Source organism: Bufo bufo, chromosome 10 (genome assembly GCF_905171765.1).
Source record: "Bufo bufo chromosome 10, aBufBuf1.1, whole genome shotgun sequence".
NCBI classification, from domain to species: domain Eukaryota; kingdom Metazoa; phylum Chordata; class Amphibia; order Anura; family Bufonidae; genus Bufo; species Bufo bufo.
This window is the reverse complement of record NC_053398.1, coordinates 53,519,384-53,543,201: the sequence shown is the minus strand read 5'-3', so window position 1 is coordinate 53,543,201 and position 23,818 is coordinate 53,519,384. Positions and strand designations below refer to the sequence as shown.

Sequence of the window (23,818 nt, the reverse complement as noted above, 5' to 3'; positions counted from 1 at the left end):
TTAGGACCGCAGCCCTCCCAGTCGACCAAAAAAAATATTTTTCCCCGGGAGATCTTGGTCGCCAAGATCTCCTTGACAGAGAATATATCGGAGGTACCGGCGACAGGGGTGGGAGAAACAAGCTTGGGAGAAAAACGGTTAAAGACAGCAGGTTTAAGAAGGGAGACATGGAAGGAGTTATGCATTCGGAGGGAGGGAGGAAGATGGAGCTGATAAGAAACTTGATTGATACGACTCTTGATTTTATAGGGTCCCAAGAAACGAGGGCCCAACTTGTAACTTGGGACCCTAAATCGGATGTACCTAGAGGAGAGCCACACCTTGTCACCCGGACGAAATTCCGGTGGAGATCTGCGTCTCTTGTCAGCTTGAACCTTCATACGGGCGGAAGCCCTGAGGAGAGCAGCGTGGGTTTCTCGCCAGATGGAGGAAAAATCCTGTACAAGACTGTCAACGGCAGGTACAGAAGAAGGAGTGGGAGACTGCGGCAGAGGTGGAAGAGGATGACGGCCAGAAACTACAAGGAAAGGAGACTTGTTAGAGGCAGAGGATTGTTTGTAGTTGTAGAAGAACTCCGCCCAGGGAAGTAGATCAGCCCAGTCGTCATGGCGTGAGGATACAAAGTGACGCAGATAGTCACCCAAAATCTGGTTCACCCGTTCTACTTGGCCGTTAGACTGAGGATAGTACGAAGAAGAAAAGTCCAATTTGATCCCGAGCTGAGCACATAGAGCCCTCCAGAATTTGGAGACGAATTGTACCCCACGATCTGAGACAATATGTTTGGAAAGGCCATGGAGACGGAAGATGTGTTGGAAAAATTGTTTGGCCAACATGGGTGCAGAGGGTAGACCGGGCAGGGGTACAAAGTGAGCCATCTTGGAGAAGCGATCCACCACGACCCAAATAACGGACTTGCCATGGGAGGAGGGAAGATCTGTAATAAAGTCCATGGTGATGTGAGACCAGGGAACTTCAGGAACAGGTAGAGGCAAGAGAAGACCCGCTGGTTTCTGGCGAGGCGATTTATCCCGGGCGCAAATCGTACAGGCCTGGACGAAGTCCGAGACATCTTTCTCCAGAGAAGACCACCAGTACCTTTGGGAGATTAGTTGGAGAGACTTTAGCACCCCGGGATGACCGGCAAAAGGGGAGGCGTGGACCCACTTGAGAATTCGCAGCCGCTGACGTGGAGGAACGTAGGATTTGCCAGGAGGAAGAAGGCGCAGGTCCACGGGAGAGACTGTAATAAGGCGTTCTGGAGGGATAATATATCGAGGTGTTAACTCGTCGCCCACCACATCAGAGGAGCGAGACAGAGCATCTGCCCTAATGTTCTTACAAGCCGGACGGAAATGGATCTCAAAGTTAAAGCGGGCGAAGAACAGAGACCAACGAGCCTGACGGGGATTTAATCTCTGAGCAGACTGGAGATAAGCCAGGTTCTTGTGGTCCGTGAAGATGTACACAGGATGTGTGGCGCCCTCGAGTAAATGTCTCCATTCCTCCAGTGCCAATTTAATAGCCAGCAGTTCCCTGTCCCCAATGGAGTAATTTCTCTCTGCGGAAGAGAATGTTTTAGAAAAGAAGCCACAAGTTGAAGTCTTGCCCCGGGAAGACTTCTGGGTGAGGACAGCTCCGGCTCCCACCGAGGAGGCATCCACTTCAAGAGAGAAGGGCTTGGTGGAATCTGGTCTAGAGAGAACGGGTGCAGAGGCAAAGGCGGATTTCAGGGACTGGAAGGTTTCCTCGGCTTGGAAAGGCAAGGATTTGGGGTTAGCTCCTTTTCTAGTGAGGGCCATGATAAGAGCTACCAGAGTGGAATAGTGAGGGATGAATTGCCTGTAGTAATTCGCAAAGCCCAGAAATCTTTGTATGGCTCGGAGACCAGAGGGACGTGGCCAATCCAGAACCGCCGAGAGTTTGGCTGGGTCCATTTGAAGTCCTTGGGCTGAGATAATGTAACCCAGGAAAGGCAGGGAGGTCCGTTCAAAAAGACATTTTTCAAGTTTAGCGTACAGGCGATTTCTTCTAAGACGAGTAAGAACTTGTTGCACATGGACCCGGTGTAGATCCAAATTGGAGGAAAAGATGAGGATATCATCCAGGTATACGACCACGCAGGTGTAAAGTAAGTCCCTGAAAATATCATTGACGAATTCCTGGAAGACAGCAGGTGCGTTGCAGAGGCCGAAGGGCATCACCAAATACTCGAAATGGCCGTCCCTTGTGTTAAAGGCGGTCTTCCATTCGTCTCCCTCACGGATACGGATCAGATTATAGGCCCCTCGAAGGTCCAATTTAGTGAAGATATTAGCCCCTCGGAGACGATCAAATAGCTCAGAGATTAGAGGCAGAGGGTAACGGTTCTTGATGGTAATTTTATTAAGACCTCTGTAGTCAATGCAGGGGCGGAGGGAGCCGTCTTTTTTAGTCACGAAGAAAAAACCGGCCCCAGCAGGAGAAGAAGATTTTCTTATGAATCCTCTCTGTAGGTTCTCACGTATATAGTCTGACATGGCAAGAGTCTCAGGAGGTGAGAGAGGATAAATTCTGCCCCGAGGTGGAGTAGAACCGAGTATCAGATCGATCGGGCAATCATAGGATCGGTGAGGAGGAAGAACCTCAGCTTGTTTCTTGCAGAAGACATCCGTGAAGGAATGGTATGGCTTGGGCAGCCCAGAAGGCGGAGAAACTTGCAGGTTCTGTTTGACCAGAGCAGGCTTGAGACAGCGGTCCGAACAGGAGGAGCCCCAACGCAGGATCTCACCGGTGGACCAATTCAGGACAGGGCTATGACGTTGAAGCCACGGCAGACCCAGGAGGAGTTCGGAGGAACAGAAGGGAAGGACAAAGAATTCTAAAGTCTCGGTATGAAATATTCCGATGTCCATCTGCAGAGGCTGGGTACGGAACTGCACGGTGGCTGAGAGTCTCTCACCGTTAATAGTAGAAATGAAAAACGGCTTGGGTAGATGGATTACTGGAATACGGTACTTGTCAACCAAGGAGGCGTCAATGAAGTTGCCAGCTGAACCGGAATCAAAGAAGGCGGCTGCGGAGAAAGAGGACTTGGAAGAGATGATCAACTGCACGGATATGATGAGACGTGGAGAGGAAGAATCCACACCTAGCAACGCCTCTCCCACGCTTACTAGGTGCGAGCGTTTCCCGAACGCGGTGGACGGAGAGGACAATCTCTAAGGAAGTGCTCGGTACTGGCACAGTACAGACACAGGTTCTCGTTTCTGCGGCGGCTTCGTTCTTGCGGAGTCAAGCGTGACCGATCCACCTGCATGGCTTCCACGGCGGAAAACCCAGTAGCGGGTTGAGGGGGATGCGGAAAAACGGGAGCCAGACGAGGAAAGCGTCTAGGACGAGCTTTTTCCTTTTCAAGGAGGAGTTCCTCTTGTCTTTCGGCGAAACGTTTGTCTATCCTAGTGGCCAGCAAGATGAGGTCACTAAGAGTGGAAGGAAGCTCACGTGCAGCCAGAACGTCCTTTACTTCACTGTTAAGTCCTTTCTTGAAGGTGGCGCAAAGGGCTTCATTGTTCCAGTTCAGCTCAGAGGCCAGGGTGCGGAACTGAATGGCATAGTCACCCACGGAAGAACCTCCTTGGGTCAAATTTAGTAAGGCAGTCTCTGCGGAGGTAACCCGGGCAGGCTCCTCAAAAACATTCCGGAACTCTAGGCAGACGCTCTGGACGGAAGCGGTGGCAGGATCTGCGCGGTCCCATAGTGGTGTAGCCCAGGCCAGGGCCTTCCCGGACAGTAAACTGAGAATAAAGGCTACCTTGGCTCGCTCAGAAGGAAACTGGTCGGACAGAAGCTCGAGGTGGAGAGAGCACTGCGACAAGAACCCACGGCACTGCTTAGGATCTCTGTCATATTTGTCTGGTAAGGACAAACGGATTCTGGAACCGGTGGTAACGGCAGGCGGAGGTGATGCAGCAGGAGGGGCTGGCTGTTGCAGAGAAGGCAGGAGCTGCTGCAACATAGCGGTCAACTGGGCCAGCTGTTGACCCTGCTGGGCCACAATGGTGGTGAGGTCCTCCAGGCTTGGCAGGGGAACATCAGCGGGATTCATGGCCGGATCTTACTGTCACGAACCGGCAGGACAGGTAGTGAATCCTCTGGACCAGAGAGGCGATGGCACGGGTTGTACTAGAGGACCGGTTCTAGGCAGTTACTGGTCTTCACCAGAGCCCGCCGTAAGGCGGGATAAATTTGCCGCGGTGGTAACTACCAGGTCGTGTCCCCTAGTAACAACTCGACCTCTCTGGCAGCTGATAAGGCGTGGTACACAGGGAGAAGGTAAGAGCGTAGTCGGACGTAGCAGCGGTCAGGGCAGGCGGCAAAGGTTCAAAGGCGAGTGGACGGTAGCAACAGATACGGCAACAGGTAAGGCAAACTAACATCGCAGGGAACGCTTTCTCTGAGGCACAAGGCACAAAGATCCGGCAGAAGGCTGTGGGAGGAGAAGGTATAAATGGGCAGTGCACAGGTGCAGCCTAAATAAGTCAGCACTGCCTCTCACAACCTTAACCCTTAATAACCCCTTTGGACCAGGCACCAATCACTGGTGCACTGGTCCTTTGAATCTAAGAGTCCAGGCGCGTGCGCGCCCTAGAGAGCGAGGACGCACACGCCGAGACGCTGGAGTGCTGCCTGGGGGCATACGCTGTGAGCGCTCCGAGGCCAGCAGGGGACCCGGAGCGCTCAGCGTAACACATCCCTTCCCTTCACGACACAACCAAGTAGGGGACAAAATCAGGTGTGCACTGCGCAACACCATCTGTGGCAAGGTGCACCTGACTACGGATACGTGGACCAGTAAGCACGGTCAGGGCCATTATATCTCCCTAACAGCACACTGGGTAAATGCAGTGGCGGCTGGGCCTGAGGCGGATAGCAGTTTGGCGCATGTCCTTCCACCACCGAGGATTGTAGGGCGCTTCAGTTTGCCTCCTCTTGCTTCCTCCTCCTACTCCGCTTCCTCATCCTCTACCAGCTCCTCATCAGGTCAGCGCAACACCTTCACCACCAACTTCAGCACAACCAGGGGTAAACGACAGCAGGCAGTTTTAAAACGTATCTGTTTGGGGGACAAATCCCACATTGCGCAGGAGCTGTGGACGGGCCTTGAACAACAGACCGATGAGTACTTTGTGCCAGTCAGCCTCAAGCCCGGCCTGCTGGTGTGCGATAATGGGTGAAATCTCGTAGCGGCTCTGGGACTAGCTAGTTTAACACACATCCCTTGCCTGGCGCATGTGCTGATTTTGGTGGTGCAGAGATTCCTTAAAAATTACCACGACATGTCAGAGCTGCTGCATAAAGTGCGGGCCGTCTGTGCGCACTTTTCGGCGTTCTCACCCTGCTGCTGCTCACCTGTCAGCGCTGCAGCGTAACTTCGGCCTTCCCGATCACCGCCTCATATGCACATGCTGGCCAGACTGTGCGAGCAGCAGCAGGCGATAGTGGAGTTTCAGCTGCAGCACGCACGGGTGAGTCGCTCGGCGGAACAGCACCACTTCACCACCAATGACTGGGCCTCCATGCGAGACCTGTGTTCCTTGTTGCGCTGTTTCGAGTACTCCACCAACATGGCCAGTGCCGATAACGCCATTCTCAGCGTTACTATCCCACTTCTATGCCTCCTTGAAAAAACACTCCTGGCGATGATGAAAGAGGATGTGGCACAGGAGGAGGAGGAGGAAGAGGGATCATTTCGTAGGGTTTCTGGCCAGTCATTCCCAAGTGGCTCCAAGGGTGGGTTCCTGCACCAACAAACCCAAGGTACACAATTGTCCAGCCAGGGCACAGTTCTGGAGGATGAGGAGGAGGAGATGCAGGAGGAGGAACCATGTTCACAGCAGGGTAGCACCCAGACCAGCTCATGGCCATCACTGGTGCATGGATGGGGGGATACAGAGGACACTGACGATACAGCTCCCACAGAGGACAGCTTTTCATTGCCTCTGGGCAGCCTTGCACACATGAACGATTATATGCTGCAGTGTCTCCGCAACGACCGCAGAGTTGCCCACATTCTAACTTGTGCTGATTACTGGGTGGCCACGCTGCTGGATCCCCGTTACAAGGACAATGTACCGTCCTTAATTCCGTCACTGGAGCGTGATCGTAAGATGCGCGAGTACAAGCGCATGCTGGTAGACGCGCTGCTGGTGGCATTCCCACCTGACAGGGGGGGCACAGTGAAAGCACAAAGCGAAGGCAGAGGACAAGGAAGAGGTCGCCAACGCAGCTGGGGCACCGCAAACACCTCGGAAGGCAGGGTTAGCATGGCCGACATGTGGAAAAGCTTTGTCAGCACGCCACAATAACCAGCACCACCAGCTGATATGGAACGTCTTAGCAGGAGGCAGCATTTCACCAACATGGTGGAGCAGTATGTGTGCACACACCTACAAGTACTGAATGATGGGTCTGCCCACTTCAACTTCTGGGTCTCCAAATTGGGCACATGGCTTGAGCTTGCCCTTTACGCCTTGGAGGTGCTGGCCTGCCCTGCAGCCAGTATATTATCTGAACGTGTGTTTAGCACGGCAGGGGACGTCATCACAGACAAGCGCAGCCGCCTGTCCACAGCCAACGTGGACAAGCTCACGTTCATTAAAATGAACCAGGCTTGGATCCCACAAGACTTGTCTGTATCTTGTGCAGAATAGACATTTATACCACCATCAAACATACATTCTTGTACTCAAGTCAAGTGCAATATTTGTCACAATATTTTGGGGGCTGCCTACCCCAATAAAAAAAATAAAAAAACATTGTTGGCTGCCTCCTCCTCCTCCTCCTCCATTGCTGCCTCCACCTACAACACCACATTCACCGCCTCCTCAACCTCCGACTCCATATCCACCTCCTTCTCTGAGTTGCAGGTTAATAATTTGTAATTTTTAGTTATTTTATTTTAAGTTATTTCCCTATCCACATTTGTTTTCAGAGCAGTTGCCATGCTCTTAAGCACATTTTACTGCCTTTTACATCCCTCTAGCCTTTTCAAGGACTATTTTATAGTCAATTGCCAATTTTAGTGCCCTAAATTATAAAAATTCATATTTTCAATTGTCGGGTGACATTTTACCATTTTTGGCGTATACAAACCCCTGCTGAGCCTGGATGACATGGGCCTAAATCTCTCAAAATCCTCTGTTCTATTGCTGGGTGACATGAACCCCCTTTTACCGTGAATAAATCCCTGCTGTGCCTGTGTGACAGGGGCCTAAATCTTTCAAAATCCTCTGTTCTATTGCTGGGTGACAAGAACCCCCCTTTGCCGTGAATGAACCCCTGCTGTGCCTGGGTGACAGGGGCCTAAATCTCTCAAAATTCTCAGTTGTATTGCTGGGTGACATGAACCCCCTTTTGCCGTGAATGAACCCCTGCTCTGCATTGCTGACAGGGAACTAAATTTAGGGAAAACATCTGTTACTGATCGGAAGATGCGCGACTACAAGCGCACGCTGCTGATGGCATTCCCATCTGACAGCGGGGGCACAGTGGAAGCACAAGGCGAAGGCAGAGAAGGAGGAAGAGGTCGCCAACGCAGCTTGGGCACCGCCAGCAACTGAGAAGGCAGGGTTAGCATTGCCCAAATGTGGAAATGCTTTGTCAGCCTTGGAGGTGCTGACCTGCCCTGCAGCCAGTGTATAGTGTGAACGTGTGTTTAGCATGGCAGAGAGCATTATCACATGCCACAGGCAATGTGGACAAGCTTACGTTTATTAAAATGAACCAGGCATGGATCCCACAGGACTTGTCCGTACCTTGTGCAGAATAGACATTTATACCAGCCTCAACCATCCATTCTTGTACTCAAGTGCACTTATTCTTTGTTTTATTTTGTTATATGTCCCAATATTTTGGGGGATACCCCAATTTAAAAATAAAAAATAACACAAATCAGTGTTGGCTACCTATTCCTCATTCACCGCCGCTTCCACCTACACCGCCACATCCACCCATCCACCGCCTCCTCAGCCTCCAAACATTTGTTTGCAGAACAGTTGCCATGCTCTTAAGCACATTTTGATGCCTTTTGCAGCCCTCTAACCCTTTCCAGGACTATTTTAGAGCCATTTTAGTGCCCAAAAGTTCGGGTCCCCATTGACTTCAATAGGGTTCGGGTTCGGGTTCAAGTTCGGGTCAAGTTCGGGTCCCGAACCTGAACTTTTTTTTCACGTTCGGCCGAACTCGTCGAACCCGAACATCCAGGTGTCCGCTCAACTCTACTCACCGATCATCAGAATGAAGGAGTAGAGGAACTTGCTAGTCCCTATACTTCATTAGCCAACACAACATCATCAATGTCCATGTGGCTGTGTCTGGTTCTGCAACACGGCGCTATTCTGGTGATTGAGGTTGTGCTAGAGCGGAGTTAAAGGGAATCTGTCACCTGCTTTTACCATTTTAACCACTTCAGCCCCTATAGCTTAAACACCCTTAATGACTAGGCCACTTGTTACACTTCTGACCTACACTACTTTCACCGTTTATTGCTCGGTCATGCAACTTACCACCCAAATGAATTTTACCTCCTTTTCTTCTCACTAATAGAGCTTTCATTTGGTGGTATTTCATTGCTGCTGACATTTTTACTTTTTTTGTTATTAATCGAAATTTAACGATTTTTTTGCAAAAAAATGACATTTTTCACTTTCAGTTGTAAAATTTTGCAAAAAAAACGCGATCCATATATAAATTTTGCTCTAAATTTATTGTTCTACATGTCCTTGATAAAAAAAAATGTTTGGGTAAAAAAAAAATGGTTTGGGTAAAAGTTATAGCGTTTACAAACTATGGTACAAAAATGTGAATTTCCGCTTTTTGAAGCAGCTCTGACTTTCTGAGCACCTGTCATGTTTCCTGAGGTTCTACAATGCCCAGACAGTACAAACACCCCACAAATGACCCCATTTCGGAAAGTAGACACCCTAAGGTATTCGCTGATGGGCATAGAACTTTTTATTTTTTGTCACAAGTTAGCGGAAAATTATGATTTTTTTTATTTTTTTTTTACAAAGTCTTATATTCCACTAACTTGTGACAAAAAATAAAAACTTCCATGAACTCACTATGCCCATCAGCGAATACCTTGGGGTGTCTTATTTCCAAAATGGGGTCACTTGTGGGGTAGTTATACTGCCCTGGCATTCTAGGGGCCCAAATGTGTGGTAAGTAGTTTGAAATCAAAATGTGTAAAAAATGGCCGGTGAAATCCGAAAGGTGCTCTTTGGAATGTGGGCCCCTTTGCCCACCTAGGCTGCAAAAAAGTGTCACACATCTGGTATCTTCGTACTCAGGAGAAGTTGGGCAATGTGTTTTGGGGTGTCATTTTACATATACCCATGCTGGGTGAGATAAATATCTTGGTCAAATGCCAACTTTGTATAAAAAAATTGGAAAAGTTGTCTTTTGCCAAGATATTTCTCTCACCCAGCATGGGTATATGTAAAATGACACCCCAAAACACATTGCCCAACTTCTCCTGAGTACGGAGATACCAGATGTGTGACACTTTTTTGCAGCCTAGGTGGGCAAAGGGGCCCACATTCCAAAGAGCACCTTTCGGATTTCACCGGCCATTTTTTACAGATTTTGATTTCAAACCACTTCTCACGCATTCGGCCCCTAAAATGCCAGGGCAGTATAACTACCCCACAAGTGACCCCATTTTGGAAAGAAGACACCCCAAGGTATTTCGTGATGGGCATAGTGAGTTCATGGAAGTTTTTATTTTTTGTCACAAGTTAGTGGAATATGAGACTTTGTAAGGAAAAAAAAAAATCATAATTTTCCGCTAACTTGTGACAAAAACTAAAAAATTCTAGGAACTCGCCATGCCCCTCACGGAATACCTTGGGTCGTCTTCTTTCCAAAATGGGGTCACTTGTGGGGTAGTTATACTGCCCTGGCATTCTAGGGGCCCTAATGTGTGGTAAGTAGGTAAATGACCTGTGAAATCCGAAAGGTGCTCTTTGGAATGTGGGCCCCTTTGCCCACCTAGGCTGCAAAAAAGTGTCACACATGTGGTATCGCCGTATTCAGGAGAAGTTGGGCAATGTGTTTTGGGGTGTCTTTTTACATATACTCATGCTGGGTGAGAGAAATATCTCGGCAAAAGACAACTTTTCCCATTTTTTATACAAAGTTGGCATTTGACCAAGATATTTATCTCACCCAGCATGGGTATATGTAAAATGACACCCCAAAACACATTCCCCAACTTCTCCTGAGTACGGCGATACCAGATGTGTGACACTTTTTTGCAGCCTAGATGCGCAAAGGGGCCCACATTCCTTTTATGAGGGCATTTTTAGACATTTGGATCCCAGACTTCTTCTCGCGCTTTAGGGCCCCTAGAATGCCAGGGCAGTACAAATACCCCACATGTGACCCCATTTTGGAAAGAAGACACCCCAAGGTATTCAATGAGGGGCATGGCGAGTTCATAGAAATATTTTTTTTTGGCACAAGTTAGCGGAAATTGATATTTATTTATTTTTTCTCACAAAGTCTCCCTTTCCGCTAACTTGGGACAAAAATTTCAATCTTTCATGGACTCAATATTCCCCTCACGGAATACCTTGGGGTGTCTTCTTTCCGAAATGGGGTCACATGTGGGGTATTTATACTGCCCTGACATTCTAGGGGCCCTAAAGCGTGAGTCTGGAATATAAATGTCTAAAAAATTTTACGCATTTGGATTCCGTGAGGGGTATGGTGAGTTCATGTGAGATTTTATTTTTTGACACAAGTTAGTGGAATATGAGACTTTGTAAGGAAAAAAAAAAATATTTCCGCTAACTTGGGCCAAAAAAATGTCTGAATGGAGCCTTACAGGGGGGTGATCAATGACAGGGGGGTGATCAGGGAGTCTACGGACATCTGAATGCAGCCTTACGGGGGGTGATCAATGACAGGGGGGTGATCAATGACAGGGGGGTGATCAATGACAGCGGGGTGATTAGGGAGTCTATATGGGGTGATCACCCCCTGTCATTAATCACCCCCCTGTAAGGCTCCATTCAGACGTCCGTATGTGTTTTGCGGATCCGATCCATGTATCAGTGGATCCGTAAAAATCATACGGACATCTGAATGCAGTCTTACAGGGGGGGATCAATGACAGGGGGGTGATCAATGACAGGGGGGTGATCAATGACAGGGGGGTGATCAGGGAGTCTATATGGGGTGATCACCCCCTGTCATTGATCACCCCCCTGTAAGGCTCCATTCAGACGTCCGTATGTGTTTTGCAGATCTGATCCATGTATCAGTGGATCCGTAAAAATCATACGGACATCTGAATGCAGCCTTACAGGGGGGTGATAAATGACAGGGGGGTGATCAGGGAGTCTATATGGGGTGATCACCCCCGTCATTGATCACCCCCCTGTAAGGCTGCATTCAGATGTCCGTATGCGTTTTGCGGATCCGATCCATGTATCAGTGGATCCGTAAAAATCATACGGACATCTGAATGCAGCCTTACGGGGGGTGATCAATGACAGGGGGGTGATCAGGGAGTCTATATGGGGGGATCACCCCCGTCATTGATCACCCCCCTGTAAGGCTGCATTCAGATGTCCGTATGCGTTTTGCGGATCCGATCCATGTTTCAGTGGATCCGTAAAAATCATACGGACATCTGAATGCAGCGTTACAGGGGGGTGATCAATGACAGGGGGGTGATCAGGGAGTCTATATGGGGTGATCACCCCCGTCATTGATCACCCCCCTGTAAGGCTGCATTCAGATGTCCGTATGCGTTTTGCGGATCCGATCCATGTATCAGTGGATCCGTAAAAATCATACGGACATCTGAATGCAGCCTTACAGGGGGGTGATCAATGACAGGGGGTGATCAGGGAGTCTATATGGGGTGATCACCCCCGTCATTGATCACCCCCCTGTAAGGCTGCATTCAGATGTCCGTATGCGTTTTGCGGATCCGATCCATGTATCAGTGGATCCTTAAAAATCATACGGACGTCTGAATGGAGCCTTACAGGGGGCTGATCAATGACAGGGGGGTGATCAGGGAGTCTATATGGGGTGATCAGGGGTGAATAAGGGGTTAATAAGTGACGGGGGGATGTAGTCTAGTGTGGTGCTTGGTGCTACATATTGCTGAGCTACCTGTGTCCTCTGGTGGTCGATCCAAACAAAAGGGACCACCAGAGGACCAGGTAGTAGGTATATTAAACACTGTTATCAAAACAGCGTCTAATATACCTGTTAGGGGTTAAAAAAAATCGCATCTCCAGCCTGCCAGCGAACGATCGCCGCTGGCAGGCTGGAGATCCACTCGCTTACCTTCCGATCCTGTGAACGCGCGCGCCTGTGTGCCTGCGTTCACAGGAAATCTCGCGTCTCGCGAGATGACGCACGGATGCGTCCAGGAGGAATGAATCAACCACCTTCCGGACGCATCCGTGCGTTAGGCGGTCGGGAGGTGATTAAGCTGTCACCATCACTATGTTAACTAAAGTACCTTATTTCCAGCAGTCTTCTTACTTTATTTTGTTTTGTCCTTTTGATATAAAAGCGCTTTCTATGATATGCTAATGAGGCTCCAAGGTGCCCAGAGGGGCGTTTTTTTCCCTCTCCGGTGCCCAGTGACGCCCCCCCTGCAGTGCCCAAGAACGCCTCCTGATCCTCAAATAACCTCCCACAGCCCCGGCAAGCGGTTCCGCCCCCTCCCCACGTCATCGTCTACCTTCTAGAACTGCCCCGTCCTTCTTCCTGTCGGCGGCAACAGCCTCAAAAGTCTCACTGGGCATGCGCCGAGCCCAGTGATGTAACCTGAGCGCTGTTGCCCTGAGGAGGTTGATGATCGTACTCGCCTGCGCGAGTTTTCTGGCCGCCGACAGGAGAAGGACGGGGCATTTCTAGAAGGTAGATGATGACGTGGGGAGGGGGCGGAACCGTTTGCCGGGGCTGTGGGAGGTTATTTGAGGATCAGGAGGCGTTCTTGGGATTCAAATTAAGGCGGGCTGGGCACTGCAGGGGGGCGTCACTGGGCACCGGAGAGGGAAAAAAACGCCCCTCTGGGCACCTTGGAGCCTCATTAGCATATCATAAAAAGGGCTTTTATATCAAAAGGACAAAACAAAATAAAGTAAGAAGAAGACTGCCGGAAATAAGGTACTTTAGTGAACATGGCAATGGTGACAGCTTAAAATGGTAAAAGCAGGTGACAGATTCCCTTTAAAGTACCAGACACAGCCACAGAGACAAGAGGGACAGCAGCTCTCCAACTATCCAGACAGCTGCCTCCCAGCAGATGATCTGTTCTAAAGATAGGTTATTAAAAATGTTTTCCAGAGGATATGTGTCACAGATGTTCCCGTGACAGGTGGCAGGAGATTGGTGAGACTGGCAACACGTAGTTTGATCTGACTTGTTTTCCGTTTGGATCAAATGACGTCTATGTTTCTGGTGCTTGCCACGCCTTCTTTCCCCAGGTGCGGTTATTAGAGTCATTTAACCTTCTCTATTTATAGTTGCTTCTCCCACAATTCTGTGCAGTTTATAGCTTCTGTTTGGACCTTTGAATAAATTGTGGTTGGATCTTGGCTGAGTTACGGGTGCTTCCATTGCTCCTTTGAAGCTAAGTCTTTCTTTTCCCTTTTGTATTTTGTATCGGTTCTGTGTATTGCATTTCCCTATTGTTGGTATTAGGCCTGTAGGAGACTCCTGTTTGTCCTTCATTTTGGAGGAACAGGTAGTCTCGTCCCTGCCATTAGTACCAGGGTCCTATAGGGCTTGATAGGACTCTAGGTATTTGTCGCCACCAGTTCTGTGATGAGGTCTGGCAGACGTTCTTCTCTACCTCTTGTATGATGTTCTTTGTTTTGGTTTTACTTTGTCATCTCCTTTCCTTCTGCCAGGTGTCACTTATTTAGACTAATCAGTTTCCTTTATATTCCCATCCATACTGCCTCACTTTGCGGTTTATACTACTTCCTGGATGCAAGGTCTTTCTCTGGAGGTAGCAGATCTCCGTAAAACTGTGTCTCAGTTTCAGGTGACCGGTTCTGCTGGCATTCATGGAGTTTGTTCCGAGCCTAAGATCTCGCTTCCGGATACGTTCTCCGGGGGTAGTGAGAATTTTGTTCGCTTTAGAGGGGCTTGCAAACTCCATTTTCGCCTACTTCCCCATTCCTTTGGTGATGAGGAGCAGAGGGTGGGGATCATCATCTCGCTGCTCAGGTATAACGCTCAGTCTTGGGCCCTTTCGCTGCCGGTGGGGGCACAGCCCCTCCGATCGGTGGATGAATTTTTTGTAGCCCTGGGGCAGATATATGATGACCCGGATCGTATTGCTCTGGCTGAATCTAAACTGCGTCTTTTATGCCAGGGTAAACAGTCCGCAGAGGTATATTGTTCTGATTTTCGGAGATGGTCAGCTGATACTGGTTGGAATGATGCTGCACTCTGAAGTCAATTTTGCCATGGTCTTTCGGAAAAATTGAAAGATGCATTCGCTTTTCATGAGAGACCAGCGTCATTAGAGTCTGCCATGTCTCTAGCTGTTCGTATTGACAGCCGTCTTAGAGAGAGAGAGAGGAGACTACTTTTTCCTGTCATATTCAGCCCAAGGACAGTGGGGCTGTCTCATTTAGTGCGCAGTGGTCTCAGTCTGTCTCAATCCCCTCTGAGGAGGAGGCCATGCAGCTGGGTTTGCTTGCCTCTGATAGTAGAGGATTCAGCTCTCAGAGGAGGGTTGTTTTTGTTGTGGGGGTATAAATCATTTGGCTAATGTTTGCCCCTCTAGGAGATTCATGGAGTTTTCTGAGGATAATAATAAAAAAAAAAAAAGAAACCCTCTAAAAACTTTCCATTTGCTACTATTGGCAAGGTTGATGCGGAAATTGAAGGTTTGCCGTTTGCTTGTAGTTCCCGTTTTCTCCTTCCTGCCAGGGTGGCGCTAGACAGCAAGAACATTGTGAGATTTTTGTAGATAGTGGAGCAGCTGTCAATCTCATTGATAATCAATTTGCAACAACACATGGTTTCCAGGTATGCACTTTTGAAAAGGATATACCTGTTTTTGCTACCGATTCCGCTCCACTTTCTCAAAGATCGTTAAAGCACATAGTTCACAATATCCGTTTGACTGTGAGTGACGCTCATATTGAGGATATGTCATGTTTCGTCTTAAGCGGATTACCTACTCCTCTAGTGTTGGGGCTACCCTGGCTCACTAAACATAACCCCACCATTGATTGGCAAGCAAGGCAAATAAATGGTTGGAGTGAGTTTTCCAGAGAGAATTGCCTCACGGTGTCTCTTTCAGAGGTTTCTACCAAGACTGTGCCATCTTTTCTCTCAGAATTTTCAGATGTGTTTTCCGAGAGTGGTGTCCAGGAGTTGCCCCTGCACCGGGAGTACGACTGCCCTATTAATCTCAACCCAGGTGCCAAGCTGCCAAAATCACGACTATACAATCTCTCCCAACCTGAAAGAGTCACTATGCGTACTTATATCTCTGAGAGCCTGAGAAAGGGACACATCCGACCCTCGAAGTCACCTGTTGCCGCTGGTTTGTTTTTTGTTAAGAAAAAAGATGCTTCTTTAAGACCTTGTCTGGATTTCAGGGAGCTGAACCGTATCACGATTCGTGACCCATATTCGCTTCCTCTGATCCCGGACCTGTTTAACCAGATTGTTGGGGCTAAAGTTTTTTCTAAGTTGGATTTAAGAGGGGCATACAATGTAGTCAGGGTCAGGGAAGGGGACGAATGGAAGACGGCCTTCAATACCCCTGAGGGTCATTTCGAGAATTTGGTTATGCCCTTTGGTTTGATGAATGCTCCGGCCGTCTTCCAACATTTTGTAAACAGCATTTTTTTATCATTTAATGGGGAAATTTGTACTGGTGTATCTAGATGACATTTTGATTTTTTTCTCCTGATTTCAAGACTCATCGGGACCACCTATGTCAGGTCTTGCTGATTCTGCGGGAGAAAAAAATTGTACGCTAAACTGGAAAAATGTGTGTTTGCGGTTCCGGAGATTCAATTTCTTGGTTTTCTTCTCTCCGCATCTGGTTTTCGGATGGACCCTGAGAAGGTCCACGCTGTGCTTGATTGGGAGCTTCCTGAGAATCAGAAGGCGCTGGTGCGGTTTTTGGGTTTTGCCAATTATTACAGAAAGTTCATTTTGAATTATTCCTCTGTTGTTAAGCCTCTCACTGATATGACTAAAAAGGGGGTGGATTTTTCCTCGTGGTCGGTAGATGCGCTTAAAGCCTTTTCTAGTATTAAAGAGAGTTTTGCTTCCGCTCCCATTTTGGTACAACCTGATGTCTCTCTACACTTTTGTTGTTGAGGTGGATGCTTCTGAGGTGAGTGTGGGTGCGGTCTTATCTCAGGGTCCCTCTCCTGCCAAATGGCGACCGTGTGCCTTTTTCTCAAGGAAACTCTCCTCTGCAGAGAGAAATTACGATGTGGGAGATAGGGAGTTGTTGGCCATCAAATTAGCTTTTGAGGAATGGTGCCATTGGTTAGAGGGAGCCAGACATCCTATTACCGTGTTTACCGACCATAAGAATCTGGCCTACTTGGAATCGGCCGAACGTCTGAACCCGAGACAGGCCAGATGGTCTTTGTTCTTTTCTAGGTTTAATTTTGTTGTTACGTTCCGCCCTGGGGTTAAAAATGTGAAGGCTGATGCCCCGTCACGTTGTTTTCCGGGAGGGGGGAACTTTGAAGACCCGGGTCCCATTTTGGCTGAAGGGGTGGTCGTCTCTGCTCTTTATCCTGATTTGGAGGCAGAGGTTCAGGCAGCCCAGGCAGAGGCTCCTGATCTTTGTCCTCCTGGGAGGTTGTTTGTGCCTCTCGCTTTACGACACAAGGTTTTTAAGAAGCACCACGATACTGTCCTTGCTGGGCACCCGGGGAGTAGAGCCACAGTGGATCTCATTGCTCGGAGATTCTGGTGGCCGGCTCTTCGTAAGACTGTTGAGGGTTTTGTGGCAGCCTGCGAGACCTGCGCTCGTGCCAAGGTCCCTCATTCACGGCCATCGGGTTCTCTCCTCCCGTTACCCATTCCTTCCCGTCCTTGGACGCATCTGTCCATGGACTTCATTACGGACCTGCCTTGTTCCTCGGGGAAGACTGTCATTCTAGTGGTAATGGACCGTTTTAGCAAAATGGCACATTTCATTCCCTTTCCTGGGTTACCCAATGCTAAGACGCTGGCGCAAGCGTTTGTTGATCATATTGTTAAATTGCATGGCATTCCTTCAGACATTGTTTCTGATAGGGGCACGCAATTTGTTTCCAGATTCTGGAAGGCCTTCTGTTCTCGCTTGGGGGTTCAGTTGTCATTCTCTTCTAATTTTCACCCGCAGTCGAATGGTCAGACCGAACGCGTCAATCAGAATCTGGAGACATAGCTGCGCTGTTTTGTGGCGGAGAATCAGGAGGATTGGTATTCTTTTTTGTCCCTTGCTGAGTTTGCTTTAAATAACCGTCGCCAGGAGTCCTCTGATAAGTCACCATTTTTTGGTGCATATGGGTTTCATCCGCAGTTTGGGACATTCTCTGGAGAGGGGTCTTCTGGTTTACCTGATGAGGAGAGATTTTCCTCGTCTTTGTCATTTATTTGGCAAAAGATTCAGGGTAATATGAAGAGGATGAGTGAGAGATATAAGTGTGTGGCGGATAAGAGACGTGTGCCTGGTCCGGACCTGAATGTGGGTAATCTGGTGTGGTTGTCTACAAAGAATATTAAACTGAAGGTTCCCTCCTGGAAGTTGGGTCCTAAGTTTATTGGGCCTTACAAGATCTTGTCCGTCATCAATCCCGTTGCCTTCCGTCTTGATCTTCCTCAGACTTGGAAGATCCATAATGTTTTTCACAAGTCCCTATTAAAACCTTATGTCCAACCCACTGTACCCTTCTATTTTCCTCCTTCTCTGAATTTTGTTGATGGTAATCTTGAATTTCAGGTCTCTAGGATTGTGGATTCTCGCATTATCCGCGGTTCTCTCCAGTACCTCGTTCATTGGGAGGGTTATGGTCCTAAGGAGAGGATGTGGGTCTCAGTGGCGGACATTAAGGCCACTCGTCTCATCAGGGCTTTCCATAGGTCTCATCCTAAAAGGTGGGCTCTGAGTGTCCGGAGTCCACCCGTAGAGGGAGGGGTTCTGTCACCGCCAGTTCTGTGAGAAGGTCTGGCAGACGTTCTTCTCTACCTCTTGTATGATGTTCTTTGTTTTGGTTTCACCTTGTCATCTCCTTTCCTTCTGCCAGGTGTCACTTATTTAGACTAATCGTCTTCCTTTATATTCCCTCCCATACTGCCTCACTTTGTGGTTTATACTACTTCCTGGTTGAAGTGTTCTCTGCTGGAGGCTGCTGCTGCTGTTTGCTTAGATAAGTCTTTTACTTTATTGTGTTTTCTTGCTGGCTTGATTCTAGGTGACCCTGACTCCGTCCGTATTAAGTGCAGGGAGCCGGTGGTCGTGTCCCCTCACTATTATAGGGTTTTCAGGTGTCACACAATCTTAGGTACGTGGGCATGCAATCGTCTACCATTGAGACCCTTGCATGTGCATAGCAGTCAGGGAGAGCTCTTAGGGTTTTATAGGGCTCACCTATATGCTCCTTAGTTTGGGATCAAGCCAGTCGGTCGTTTATTTATAACTTCCAGCTATCTGAAACTTCATCCGTGACAGTATTCCTGCGTATGAACTCACCTACCTTTGGGGTCTTTTCATACCGGTAGTCAGTCAGGATTTTGGTTAGGGTTTTCACTAGGTAGTGTCCAATTGTCTTCCCTAGTTCTCAGGCCTGATTCCCTGTCCCCCCCCCCCCCCTTTCCTCCTATGCTCGGTGTGATGTTTCCCTTCCACACCGAAGTGTGACCACTTTATGGGCCAGTTTGTAGAAAAGAAGCTCCCACTATGGGCAATGCTCTGTTGGATCTGGTAATTTCTAATGATGCAGAGCTTGTTGGAAATGTTACTGTTCGAGAAACACTAGGTAATAGTGACCACAAAATTACTCTGTCAGGCAGAGCAAAAACACTAAATTCCAAAAAGGCTAATATCCCTGGGTTGAGGGCAGCATTTCAGAGCATAGACTGCGTGCAGCTACTGTCACATAATAATACTGAGGATAAATGGGAGAGCTTTAAATCCATATTGACTAATTGCACAATTTTTTTTATTCCTTTAGGTAACAAGTATAAACGGCTAAAATGAAACCCCCCCATGGCTTACAGCTACTGTAAAATGGGCAATAAAAGACAAAAAAGGGCTTTTAAAAAATACAAATCTGAGGGGTCAGCTGTAGCGTTTGAAGATTACAAAGTTCTTAATAAAATCCCCAAAAATTCTTTAAATATATAAATGCTAAAAAACCTAGGTCAGAGCAGATAGGTCCACTAAATAATGGTAAGGGGGGGGGGGGGGGTAGTCACTGAAGATAAGGAAAAGGCAGAGTTACTAAATAAGTTTTTTAGCTCTGTATATACAAAAGAGGAGAAATCAGCTGATATCTGTGGTGCTGGGGCTGTTAGTACATCCAGTAATATACTCAATTAGCTAACTGTAGATATGGTCCAAGACAAGTTAAATAGGGTAAATGTGAACAAGGCTCCGGGTCCAGATGGATTACACCCAAGAGTTCTTAAAGAGCTCAGTTCAGTCATTGCTGTGCCCTTGTTTATAATTTTTAAAGATTCTCTAGGTACTGGCCAAGTGATTGGTGCAAGGCAAACGTGGTGCCCATATTCAAAAATGGATCAAGGCCCTTCACAGGTAATTATAGACCAGTGAGTTTAACTTCTGTTGTGGGAAAAATGTTTTAAGGACTCTTAAGGGACTATATACAGGAGTATGTGACTGTAAATAATATAAGTAATAACCAACATGGGTTTACCAAGGACAGAAGTTGTCAGATTAACCTGATTTGTTTTTATGAGGAGGTGAGTAGTAGCCTGGACAGAGGGACGACTGTGGATGTAGTGTTTCTGGATTTCGCGAAGGCTTTTGATACTGTCCGTCATAGTAACGTTTAATAGGTAAAGTAAGGTCTATTTGCTTGGAAAGTATAGTTTGTAATTGGATTGAAAATAGGCTGAAAGACCGTGTCCAGAGAGTTGTGGTCAATGATTCCTATTCAGAATGGTCCCGGGTTATAAGTGGTGTACCCCAAGGTTCAGTGCTGGGTCCTTTATTATTTAATTTATTTATTAATGATATCGACGACGAGATTAATAGCACCATTTCTATTTTTGCAGATGATACTAAGCTATGTATAACTGTATAGTCTATGGAAGATGTTCATAAACTACAAGCTGACTTGAACACTCTGAGTGATTGGGCATCAACTTGGCAAATGAGGTTCAATGTGGACAAATGTAAAGTTTTACATCTTGGTAGTAATAATCTCTGTGCTTCATATGTCCTAGGTCAGTGATGGCGAACCTTTTATAGACCGAGTGCCAAAACTGCAACCCAAAACACACCTATTTATTGCAAAGTGCCAACATGGCAATTTAACCTGAATACTACAGTCGAGTATAGTATATCCTCCATGTAGTTAGACAAATATAGAGATTGCTGCAGCTCTCACCTCACACCAAGTAGAGCACGGATGTACAGACCTGGACTCAGTCTGGAGCAAAATGTGAAAAAGAAAACGAATTCCAGCTCTTCACAATAAAAGGCTTCTTTATTCCACTTCTTTAAAAACAGACATCAAGAGCAGAGTAGTATGCTGTGACGCGTTTCGGGCTGTTATATCTTAGCCCTTCATCAAGACAACTAAACAAACTTAAAATCTCCTTTTTATACACAGTGAGGAACAACCCCTCCCATTTGATTGGTTAGTTTCCATGCTCTAGAACAGCATCAGGTGTTCCTGAGCTGTTAATCACTAGGATAAACAATTCCAATCAGGTGGGAAGTGATCCACAGTTTCAGAAAAGACAAAAAACACTTCATTTATATTGTAAAGTTAGGTCATGTTTCCTATTCAATCCTTTAGGTATACATGTTCCTAAATTAAACATCCAGTATGTTTCACGACTGTATAATTTTTGCCTACGGTCTCCTCCTCTGACTGGAGCCGTGACTCTCTCAATTCCTTGCACACAAAACGTAGAGGTATCGCCCTTATGTACTACCACAAAGTGTGATGTGGCCGCTGAAACATTGCGTGTTGCGGTATGTGGGATGTCGCTCAGATGTTTACGAATTCTCACTTTGAGCTGGTTGATTGTACATGTAGTATAATACCATGTAGATTGTACATGTAGTATCCTCCATGTAGTATAATAACCTGAATACAGTCCAGTATATCTTCCATGTAGTATAATAGCCTGCCTACATTCAGTGCACTGCCTGGGCTGTTCATAGTGCACCCTGCGCTGATAAATGGAAATAAGAGAGAAATTCTGCTTCGGCGCAAGTCCACAAATGGAAACGGTCTCACAAGTATGATAGTTCTTCTTTAATGGAAACGCTGCGCTGATAAATGGCAGGATAAGTCTAAGGCATACTGGCACACCATATACTTTTTCCAGGGTGCGGGTGCCCACAAAGAGGGCTCTGAGTGCCGCCTCTGGCACCCGTGCCATAGGTTCGCCACCACTGTCCTAGGTGATGTAACACTGGGAGAGTCACTTATAGAGAAAGATTTGGGTGTCCTTGTGGATGCTAGATTAAATTACATCATACAATGTCAGCTGCTTCTAATCTGGGCACCAGTCCATAGAAAGGAAGCACCACAGCTGGAAAAAGTACAGAGGAGAGCGACTAAAATGATAAGGGGCATGGAGGGTCTTAGTTATGAAGAATGATTAAAATAATTTAATTTATTTAGTCTTGAAAAGAGACGTCTAAGGGGGGACATGATTAACCTATACAAATATATAAATGGGCCATACAAAAAATACGGTGAAAAACTGTTCCATGTAAAATGCACTCTAAAGACAAAGGGGCACTGCCTCCGACTGGAGAAGAAAAATTTCAGTCTCTGGAAGCGTCAAAGCTTCTTTACTGTAAGAACGGTGAAGCTGTGGAATAGACTTCCTCAGGACGTGGTCACAAGCAGGAACAGTGGACAGTTTTAAAAAGGGTTTAGACTAATTCTTAAAAGTAAACAACATTACTCCTTGGTTGAACTTGATGGACTTATGTCTTTTTTCAACCGTGTTAACTATGTAATAATATGTCATCAGTATTTAAGTCTTGGAAAACCTATTTAATCCCTTCCTGACCAGCACCGTATATGTACGGGAACTTTAAAGATGAAGCGAGTGGAGTGGGCACCATACCTGCCGGGTGCCAGCTGTTTTAAATAGCAGGCACCTGGAACTAATTTCCACGACCAGCAGTAATGCCGATCACAGACTTTTAACCCTTCAATGCTAATGCATTGGAGTGTAGGAGAGAAGCAATGTAATGATTGCTTGTTATAGTTCCCTAAATAAATGTTTTCAAAAACAAAAAATTATAAAAATTCAAATCACCCCTCATTTCCCCAAAATGTAAATAAAAATATGTAAACAATAAAATAAATACACAACATGGGCATCTCCACACGTGAAAACGCCCATATTATTAAAGTATAAAAATATTTATCCCATATGGCAAATGGCAAAACAAAAAAATGTCAAAATGTTTTTTGGTCGCTTCACCTCCCACAAAAAATAAAATAAAAAGTGATCAAAGCATACACACCCCAAAATGGTATCAATGAAAAGTACAGATTGTCCCGCAAAAAATGAGCCCCCACACAGCTTTGTATACATAACTGCAAAAAAGTTATATGGGTCAGAATATGGCAATAAAAAGGAAAAAAATATTTTTTGTCAAGTTTTTTTTTTTTTTCAGTATTAAAATGCAAGAAAAACTATACATATGTAGTATTGCTGTAATCGTACTGTCATGGAGAATCAAGCTAATAGGTCAGTATACCATATAGGGAACACCGTAAAAACAAAACTCTTAAAACTGTTGCGGAATTGCGTTTTTTTTTCACCCAATTTGGATTTTTTTTCCAGCGCCCCACTACATCGTATGCAATATTAAACGATGGAATTAGAAATTGCAACTTTTCCCACTAAAAAACAAGCCGTCATACGGCTATGTGAACGGAAAAATAAAAAAGTTACAGCCCTGGAAAGCAGGGAGGGAGTCAAAGATGAAAACACAAAAATGAAAAACCCTCCGGGGCTGCAAGGGTTAATGTTAGTCCCTAAATAAAAAAATAATCTTTTATGAACCTGATATAACTTGGTTATGGTTTAAATGAGTTATTCAGGATTAGACAAGACACCCTCTTTTTCTAAACCTATACAACCATTTTATCTATTGTTAGGGTTTTCAGTTTAGTCATTTTATTTTAATCATACGGTTTCATTTCTCTTTTTCAGAGATGAGGATGGCGCAGTTGGTGTTCGCTGTTCTTGGCAAAGGTTCCGTGGCTTCATCGTTTTGCTGTGCTTACATATACTCTAGTGAGCTGTTCCCTACTGTTATCAGGTAATGTGAGGCATAGGGCATGACTGGTTTTGAGGGATATGTAACTGGATTGAGGCTGCTGCTAATTATTGCCTTTTTTCTCTCATGTAGACAGAGTGGCATGGGAGTTGTTGGAATGAATGCTCGCTTGGGCTCGATCGTTGCCCCTTTGGTGATGATGCTGTCAGAGATCTCTCCTATATTAGCCCCCGCTATCTATGGTGTTGCTGCTATTATATCTGGGACTGCGGCAATATTTTTAAGTGAAACGTCTAACCAACAGTTGCCAGATACTATAAA

The 23,818-nt window shown here is 46.6% G+C and overlaps 1 protein-coding gene across 1 annotated transcript in view; it reads left to right on the top strand.

Moving 5' to 3' along the window:
* LOC120980394 (solute carrier family 22 member 20-like) overlaps positions 1–23,543 on the top strand; it is a 135,806-nt gene extending 112,263 nt beyond the window's left edge. The window contains exon 8 of the mRNA XM_040409482.1: positions 23,431–23,543. Coding sequence (XP_040265416.1) covers positions 23,431–23,543 — 113 coding nt within the window. The remainder of the gene's footprint in view (positions 1–23,430) is intronic.
* Positions 23,544–23,818: the final 275 nt, after the last annotated feature.